Source organism: Echinops telfairi, unplaced genomic scaffold, assembly GCF_000313985.2.
Source record: "Echinops telfairi isolate 266 unplaced genomic scaffold, ASM31398v2 ScPeMD7_5592;HRSCAF=6446, whole genome shotgun sequence".
Taxonomy (NCBI): Eukaryota; Metazoa; Chordata; class Mammalia; order Afrosoricida; family Tenrecidae; genus Echinops; species Echinops telfairi.
In genome coordinates this window covers 45,169,059-45,178,651 of record NW_022109491.1, presented here as the reverse complement: position 1 = coordinate 45,178,651, position 9,593 = coordinate 45,169,059, and the positions used below count along the sequence as shown (strand labels likewise).

The 9,593-nt window shown below is 37.5% G+C and overlaps 1 protein-coding gene across 2 annotated transcripts in view; it reads right to left on the bottom strand.

Moving 5' to 3' along the window:
* KAT14 (lysine acetyltransferase 14) overlaps positions 1-9,593 on the bottom strand; it is a 42,331-nt gene that overhangs the window by 26,912 nt on the left and 5,826 nt on the right. For both annotated transcript variants that reach the window (XM_004697809.2, XM_045295189.1), the window contains exon 3: positions 7,587-7,708. In XM_004697809.2, the coding sequence (XP_004697866.1) occupies positions 7,587-7,708 (122 nt within the window). The remainder of the gene's footprint in view (positions 1-7,586; positions 7,709-9,593) is intronic.

Here is a 9,593-nt window from a genome sequence, read left to right as displayed (position 1 = left end):
TATGGATTGTGATAAGAATTGTATGAGCCCCCAATAAAATGATTAAAGACACAATGGATGTTTGTATGGATTGTGATAAGAATTGTATGAGCCCCCAATAAAATGATTAAAAAATAATAATAATAGTAGGTGATATCCACACACCACTCATAGGAGACAGATCATCCAGAAAGAAGCTCAATAAAAAAACAGAAAAGCTAAATAACACAATCAACTAGCTCGAGCTCTAGGATATTTCCAGAGCACTCCACCCAACAACAACACAATATACATTCTTCTCCAGTGAACACATATATATTCTAGAATAGATCACGTTACGACAAAAAGAAGTTGAAACCAAAAAAGCAATGCTATAAAACTGGGAACTAGATAGGGATGCCCCCTATCACCACTCTTACTCAACATGGCACAGGGAATATGAAATCAGAACCATCAGACAAGAGAAAGAAATCAAGGGAATAGAATTGGGTGAAGAGAAACTCTCACTTTTTGTAGATGATGTGATTTTATACAAAGAGAATCCCAAGGACTCCACCAAAAAAGACTGTTAGAAATAACTGAGCAGTTTGGTAAATTAGCAGGATACAAGATTATTAACCTGCAGAAATCAACTGATTCCTACACATCGGACATGAAGAAAAAAATACCATTTGCGAAAGCCACACAAAAGATGAAATACTTAGAAATAACCCTAACCAAAGAAACAAAAGAACAAAAAAAACCTATAGAGCATTATCACAAGAAACCGAAAAATAAAAGGGACCTACACAAATGGAAGATTATCCTGTGTTCATGGATAGGGAGACCTAATAGTGTGAAAATGACAATGATACCTAAAGCAATCAACAAACAGAACACAATTCTAATCCAAATCCCATATTCATTCTTTGAAGCAATGGAAAACCTACCAAATTCATGTGGAGAGGGAAGAGATCTAGGATAGGCAAAGAACTCTTAAAAAGAACAGTCTTGCACTAGCTGAATGAAATAGGACCTATTCCTCACCACGCTCAGGATGAGGAAAGAGGGGGGCCATTCAGTTACTGCCATACATTGTGCTAAAAAACTAACAAAAAACCCCTCACTGCCATGGAGTTGATGCCAACTCATAGTGATCCTCTAGGATAGGATAGAACTGCCCCTGTGAGTTTCTCAGACTGTAACTCTTTACCAGAGTAGAAAGTCCCATCTTCTGCCAAGTAGCTGGTAGTGGTATTGAACTGTTGACCTTGAAAATTGTCGCCTAATTAAAAACTGCTGTACCACCTGGGCTCCAGATAAGGTCACCCCAAATCAACAGACACTCCTATAAGAGTGCTAAGAAAAACTTTACTGGAAATTCAAGTCAAGAAGTGGAAAGTTGAGTGTGGAGCCATTTGACAACTAAGAGATCATTGTATTTAGATAGTTCAATGGAATCTATTCAAAACAAACTGATTCTTTCAGGTATTCACTGAGGCTGCTTCAGATGCCAACTAGAATCATTGGTCAGAATTTTGAGGATGCCCAATGAACATAAGCTCAAGACTGTCATTCACTATTTTCATCCTCTTTGCTTTTTTTAAGTTATGTCTTAGTCTAGCAGGCATGGTTACCTTTGTGAATGAGTGTTTCTGACAGTTGTGCCCTGTCTTCAACCCTCATTGTCTGTGTTAATAGTGTCCAGTCACATAAGTTTGAAATCTGTATAAGTCAATAATCCATGTATTTTGGTCTAAAAAGCGGTCCTATACATGTATACTTTCCTTTTCTCAACAGTGTTTTAAATTCTATACAATTGGCTAAATTAATGATACTATCAAAAGAATTACCATTTGCCCCTCAAAAAGGTTAATGAAGTCTAAGGTAAACCAGGAATATATATAAACTTTGGATATATTAATGGACTTTGAGCTTGTACTTAATTGTAGTCCTCAACTAAAAAGAATTGGTTCTTATGATGTGGTCCTACGCAATACTTGCCCTCATGAAGAAATCACTGAAGATATGGGTGCTATAGCAAGTGTGATAAAGAAATCAAAGGTACCGAGGTATCAGAAAGAATAGCATCTGGGGGTCATAAAGGCTGTCTTAACACAAGCAGTCATCTAAGTGAGATGTCACCTAAGTCCACAGGGAAGAAGCAAACCAACCCGTGAGACTCAAGGAATATAAGCAATGAAATATAAGACGGAGGAGCAGTATTAGAGCTTAAATTCTGAGCACCAGGTTTGCAGAAGGCTATGGATAACAGTGAAATCCATTTGCATGGTCCCCAGAAGGATTAAGCCTCTCTCTAGTGAATCTCCCCTGACCACAGAGCAGGGGTATGAATAGCATTGCTATCAGAGCACACTGAAAAATGGATTATCCAGACAAAGCTTAAAATTTAACACCTTATCGGTTGATCTCCCTTCTGACTCATGTTATAGTTGTTTTGTTTTCGACTGAGGCTTTTCTCTGTTTTGTCATTGTTGATGGGTTTTTAATTTTTGGGTTGTTTGTGTTTTGTATGATTTTCTGTGTAAGAAATTCCGGATAGGTAAATCTAAGACAGTAACTGGATTAATAATTACCTAGGGAAAAAGACAGGGCTTTCTCTTCCTGTAAGGAGTTAAAGCCTTGGAAACTCACAAGGGCAATTCTACCACGTCCTGTGGGGTCACTCTGAGTCGGCTTTGACTTGACGGCAGTCAGAGTAGCATGGCATGGGAGCATGCCATGGGGGGAAATGTGGAGCTAACAATGGGCACAAAAAAAAATGTTCTGAAATTGATTGTGGCGATGACTGCACAACTCTTAATACGATTGAACTATTGAACTGTATGCTGTGAATTATGTACCAATAAAACTATTTAAAAAAAAAAAGATTTAGTCTCAGAAACCCAAAGTAGTAGTTCTACTTTGTCCTATAGCCATGACTATGAGTCAGACTTGACTCAATCGGAGTGAGTTTAGAGTTTGTTTCATATCGTCTATGATTTTGACCTTCTGTTTTGCTATGAAATCTCTCATTTTTCAAGGAACTGTGCATCAGAGTCCAGGAAGAAGCACAGAAGGCTGACTATCCAGCTTCAAAACCGGGCCCTCCTATGCTGTAGCTGATTAGGTTCTGCATCAGTAAAACCAAGATAACTGCACTTACTCCAAGGTAAATCATACAAAGCGCATACACGCTTCTCCCAATTATCACGACTATCAAGTTCTACAGCTAATTCTAATGAACTTGAACTGCTCTGATATATAATTCTTAAAAGAGTATAATGCTCAAAAAAAAAAAAGTATGAGCCCCTAATAAAACGATTAAAAAAAATGTTTTGAGAATGACGAGGGCAACAAATGTACAAAAGTGCTTTACATAATGGATGTATGGATTGTGATAAGAGTTGTACGAGCCCCCAATAAAATGATTAAAAAAGAAAAGAAAAAGAAAGTAATAACGCTCAAGGTAGACCATTTGAACTAGGTAAGATAAACTACTGTTCAGTTTTAAGAAGAAATCAAAGGATATTTTGGTTTAATACTTAAAGATTATCTCGGAGCAATAATTTTAAGAGCTCACCTCTTTCCATGGCATGGCTCCAGAAAGTCTAGAGTCCATGAAAACTTACAGACCTGCTATGTTTGCACAATGCCTCATACCATGGATGAACCTGGAAGATATCATACAAATGAAAAATGACAAATTTTGTATGAAACCACTATTATAAAGAGCCAAGAACAGGTTTTCACACGAAGAGAAAATTACTTTGGTGATCAACAAGGGTAGGAGAGGAATGAAGGGGAAGTCACTGGCTAGAGGGAAGATAGGTAGTAACTGGAGTGAAGGAAGATAGGCAAAAAATGATGAAAATAGAGCAAGACATTGGAATTTGAAAGAATTAAAGACAACCGAAGAAAATAATGTTCTATAAACAATCCTGCCATAGTGCCATCTACACTACAAGAAGATAGGTATGCAGACTCAACAAGTATGAAAGCGTGAGCAGGAATATACACACCCCCCAAAAAATATATATAGAATTGACGGGATATTTGTATATGTGCATTTAATTCTGCTGCAAATATACCCACGAATTTGGTGGAGTATACAGGAGGCAAAGTTATAAATATTTCCTAGAAATATTCAAACCACTTGGCCTGGGGGATCAGGACCACAGTTTCCAGTAACACCAAGATCTACTGGCATTACATAGTTCACTACATAGTTCAGGTGAGCAGTGACAGATCTTATAAGCTCCTGAGCAGCCATCTAAGGTGGAACCATTGGCCTCTCCAGGTCCAAAAGAAAGAAAAGTAATTAAAATCAAAAGCCACCTGGAAATAATTAATCTAATCTACTAACAGACCACACAAAAATCAGTTTCCACAACCCTGACACTGGAAGAACTAGATAATGCCTGTGTATCACCAACAACTTCATTGAAAGGATCACATTAAAAGTTCCTGATAGAGTAGGAGAAAAATGTCAAACACAACTCAAAATTTAAGAGGTCAAGTTTACTGGCCAGGGAGACAGGTAGGATTCTTGACACTATAAACCTCAGTCAACCTTCAGATCAACCCCTGTGATCAAAGAACCAACCATTTAAGATCAGAGGTGCAGTATCTACCCAAGGGCAAGTCCAGAGGACTAGGGAAAAAAGAGGAACAAAAACAGTGCACACACAAAGTAGAATAGGGGATGGTACATGAGGGGATTGCAATAGATGAACTGAAACAACATGGATGAGTTGCTGAATGTAAAATTCATGATCTATTCTGTAAACCTTCACCTAATTAATAATTATATATATATATAATTACATTTGTTTTACATTTTATCCCTTTTGATCAGGATTCTTCTTTGGTTTCTATGATCGACATGTTCAGTCCAGGCAGTCCCCCAGGTTATGAAAGTCTAACTTACAGGTGACTCTTACTTGTCTGAGTAAATTACCATAAATGCAGGGCTTCAAACAAGTCTGTCATGGCTAACAAAGTGAAACAGCAACAGACTGAAACGTTTATAATTTATGTGACTTGCAATAACTGGGCCAGGTCAAAGCCCTAGCGAGGAAGACTAGGAAGAGGCATAGTGAACCTGATGAGAGTGTATTATTGGCAGGCTGTAGAGAGTCACATACATTCAAAAGTGGCACTGTTGACCCCTGACCACTATCTCTGAGTTGGGCACTGCCAACCTTGAAGCCCTGCTTTAACATTATGCCTTAATTTTGAAACAATTAAGCCAAGCCATTCTAACAGCAAATTCTTCTTCAAAATCACCTTCACTTTTTGTACATTTTTTTAAATAATTGAAAATCCTTTAAGCATTGTCTTGCGTTAAAGCAAGGCTTAATAACCATAAATATCTGTTCAATTCACCAACAAACTCTTTAAAGCAGTTAGGAATGGATTTCATTCATAGTCCAGGGACTGACTGTAATAATAGCAGAGCACCATCTAGTTCTTCCAGTTTCATCGAAAAGGAAGCAGTTGTTTGTAGAAGCAATTAGACACATTCCACATTCTGCGCCTATTCATGACTCTCCTCTCTTGTTCCCAGGTAAACAGAGACCAACTGTTGTACCGGGGATTACCACTTCCAAGCTTTAGTACCTAGGCACTATTCAACAAACTAGTAGGTAGAACAGATGCAGTAAACATGATAGTAGGCCAATTAACTAAGATGCGCCATGAAATCATGACCATAGCTTCCAAACTAAGAACTTAACCCAATCAATATTTGGTTGTACATGAACAACCTCAACAGTTACTCTTTCCTTCAGAGATTTCATCTGTGTATTTCCCCTGTAGTTTTTTCACTGAAACAACTTTAAAATGGGTCCAAAGGGAAATCAAACAATAAGAAATTACATTTGAACCTACTACATTTACCATAATTGACTTTAAAATGCTCTCTGATAGCCAGGCTATTCACATCCCTCAACTATGAGCAGAGGGAATTCACCAGAGGCTTAATCCAGGTGTGGACCCTGCTAATGGCTTTGGGCTTCTACTGTCGTTCACGGCCTTCTGCAAAGTAAGTGTTAACAATTATTTACAATCCTTGGATCACATAGGTTAGTGTGCGTCTTCCAGGCGGACTTAGTTGATATCTCATTTAGATGGTTGCTTGTTTTAAGATAAGCTGCTAAGCCCCCAGACACTATTCTTTCTGTTGCACAGTTCTTTCTGCTACACACTTTGCTGTAGCACATGAGAACGAGCATCAAGCAGGGCAATGCCATAAGAGCTAATTATTCTGAGGCTGCAGTTGGATTCTCCTCCTTTGTGTAGCCAGAGGAGACATAGAGAAGCAACACTTTTCAACTAATCAAACACACATAGATTAAAAAGATTTTAAAAACCACCGTAATGCTAAAAGTGTGCGTAATGGGTACTCATGCACTGCTAGAGAGACTGTCAACTGGTGTAGTTTCAGAGGTTATTTTGTTATATGCTAATATATGCATATAAATAATGTATGGCCTGACCTTATTTATCTATTTGTAATTATTAAAAACAAATCGGGTAAACACAAGATTAGTAATATCAAGGCTGGTTTAAATGAAGGGATATATCCATAAAATCAAATGTTCATAAAATTAAGGACCATTAAGTAAAATTCAGACAGGCATATAATGGGAACTATTTGAATGAAATAGAATACACTTGTTTGCTAAAATGTATACACACATTGTATTAATGGATGTCTCAAATGCTTTTTGAAACTTAAAAACTATTAAATTTTTTATTACATTTCATCAAATCTAATATCACTGACTTTAAAGATACACCATGATTTTATGAACTAGAAGAAAATTTACTATCAAACTACAAAACATCATCAAATATAAATATACTGATTTTAGATATGCTGAAATTTGAAAAATTGTGCATCTTATGTTCAATGGAATACAGTAATACACAAAAATATTCAAACTATTTTTCATTAATTAAAACTAACTAAAGGGACTTGGTAAAAAAAAGAAAAAAAAAAGATAAAACTGTAACTAAGGGAATTAAACAACAGGGCTGAAAAAACATTAAATGGACATCCACCATGGCAATTAAATAATTAAGCTTTTATATATTTTTAGACTTGCTTCTACCAAGGATAAAACAAACTGCCATTGAGTTGATTCTGAGACCCTATAGGGCAGAGAAGAACTGCTTCATAGATTTTCAAAGACTGAAATTCTTTACAGAGCAGACAGCTTCATTTAACCAAACCCAAGCAAGACCTTTTAGTTGATTTCAACTCATAAAGATTTTATAAGAGAGAGTATAACTGCCCCAATAGGTTTCCAGGACTGTTATCTTTACAGAGCAAACTGCCAGTTTTCTCCAAGGGAGTGGGTGGTGGGTCAAAGAGCTGGCTCTTCTACAAGCAGCTGAACACTTAACCACCAAGCCACCAAGGTTCTTAAAGTCCCAAAACAAAAACAAAACTTTAATTTAAAATACCAAATACATTTTTTGTAATTCACAATTTGTCCATAGTAGCCTCAAATAAATACAATTCTGCGAAGCCACTTTAAGATGTCTCAAATCTCATGTACTTCATTTTTACATCTTTACATCTTCTGTCAAGCATAAACTCTTTTAAAAAACCACATTACCTATTCCCTAGTAAAAAAGTCCAATGTTTCTCAATAAATGAACAGATATCTTCTTTCCATCTGAAGTAACCTTGGCGCCCACTTCCTTCCAGAGACAAGTTGTACATTGCCAACATGACAATCTGAAACACAAACAAAACAAGGCCTGTGAGCGTGTTGATTAGAGATGTTAATCTTTCAGAGGGAATTGTTTATCCTGTTTTACATCTTGAGTAAGAATGATTGGAGTGGGTAGGTGAGGAATTGATAATATTTCTGCTGAAGAATTTCACTTAATCTAAATCATTACACACCGTAATGAATTAGCACCATTTACTCAACTTACTGAGGTGCTCTGGTAGTGCTGTTGGGTAAGGGTTGGCAGTTTAAACCCAGCAGCAGCTCTACAGGAGAATGAGGAGGCTACTACACCCATAAGGATTTATGGCGTCTTGGAAACCCTGTAATTCGATCGCTATGAGTCAAAACAGACTCAAAGGAAAAGGAGTCTTTTTGGTTAATGAACTTACTAGACTTTTCAATACATAAATACCACTAAATTAATTATATACAATTGTTCCGTATGTCTTAGAAATGCAGAGGCAATGTATGGCTGAACTGGCTTACAACACAGTTCCCTCTGAACCAGCTGGCTAACAGTTACTGATGACAATGCTGCCACTAAAGTAGTCCAAGGATATACATAAACTTTAGATACATGAATGGATTTTGAGCTTGCACTTAATCATAAACCCCAAACTAAGAACAATTGGCTCCTAAGACGTGGCCCTCAAGAAGTGATCACTGAAAATATTGGTGCTACAGCAAAGTGTGGTAAAGAAATCTGATGGTGACTGGCTATAAGAAAACATAGCATGTGGGGGTCTTAAAGGCTTGTCTTAACACAAGCAGCCATCTGAGTGAGGTGTCAGCTAAGTCTACCCAGAAGAAGCACACCAGCCTGTGTGAACCAAGATTATAAATAATCAAATCAACGATCAAAGATAGAAATAGTAAGAGAGTAATTCTGAGCACGGGTTTGTAAAGGTTATGAGTAACAGTGAAAGCCCAAAATCCATGTGCAGAGTTCCCACATGAATTAAACCTCCATTAAATTCCCTCTACACACTGACCAAGGATGTAAATAATAGTGTTGCCTTCCGACAGGGCTAACGGAAAGGCCATTACCGCCACCTGTCTGATCAGCCCAGGGAGGGCAGTGTGTGTTGGAGCCTTGCTCAAGTGTGGCCTTGATGGAGATCACACGTAGAGATGGCACAGTAATGAGTCATACCCTGACTGCCTGGAGAAGGCCCCTGAATCCCTCTTCTAAACATCCGTCTCCCACACAATATACATATCCATATCACAGCCTGGTCCCCACTCCAGTAATCCTACCTATAAGTAGGAAGGACCGATTTGCTGCCAATAATGCATTTGTGACGAATTTCCTTGAACTCCCAGGCCTTTTTAATGTTCTGTGTGTCAGTGAAAACTTGGGCACTATTACTACCTCAAGCTATTGGTCTCCCCATCAAGATGTCTTTATCTTGTCCCATTTAAACTTTAATAAGTGTTCTCTTAAAAATCAGATGAGTCTGATCTAAGATTTACACAAGTATCTTTGGAAAGTAAAAACATAATTTCCAAGAGATGCCAGTCTAGTTAAATATGCATATTGAGCCATAATCAAAAGTCAGCTTTTCATTTTAAAAGAATGTCTAGAGGAAATTCACATTCTTGAAAACAGCAAATTACCAATAGTTGTTGCTCTTCCACTTCACAGCTTTTACCTGAAACTACTTGCAGGCCAAATTCAGATATGCCTGTATGTGCATAAAATCCAACTGTGATTCCATATGTGTCAGAGTAGTGAACGGCTGATTTTTCACAAGTAGATGGCCAGATATTTCTTGTTAGGCTTTCAGCTAGTAGTCAAGCACATTAACTATCCAGGGATACACATACACATAATCTACTACTACTAATCTGCTTTGCCTAGACATGCTATCTCATGTATATTTTAAG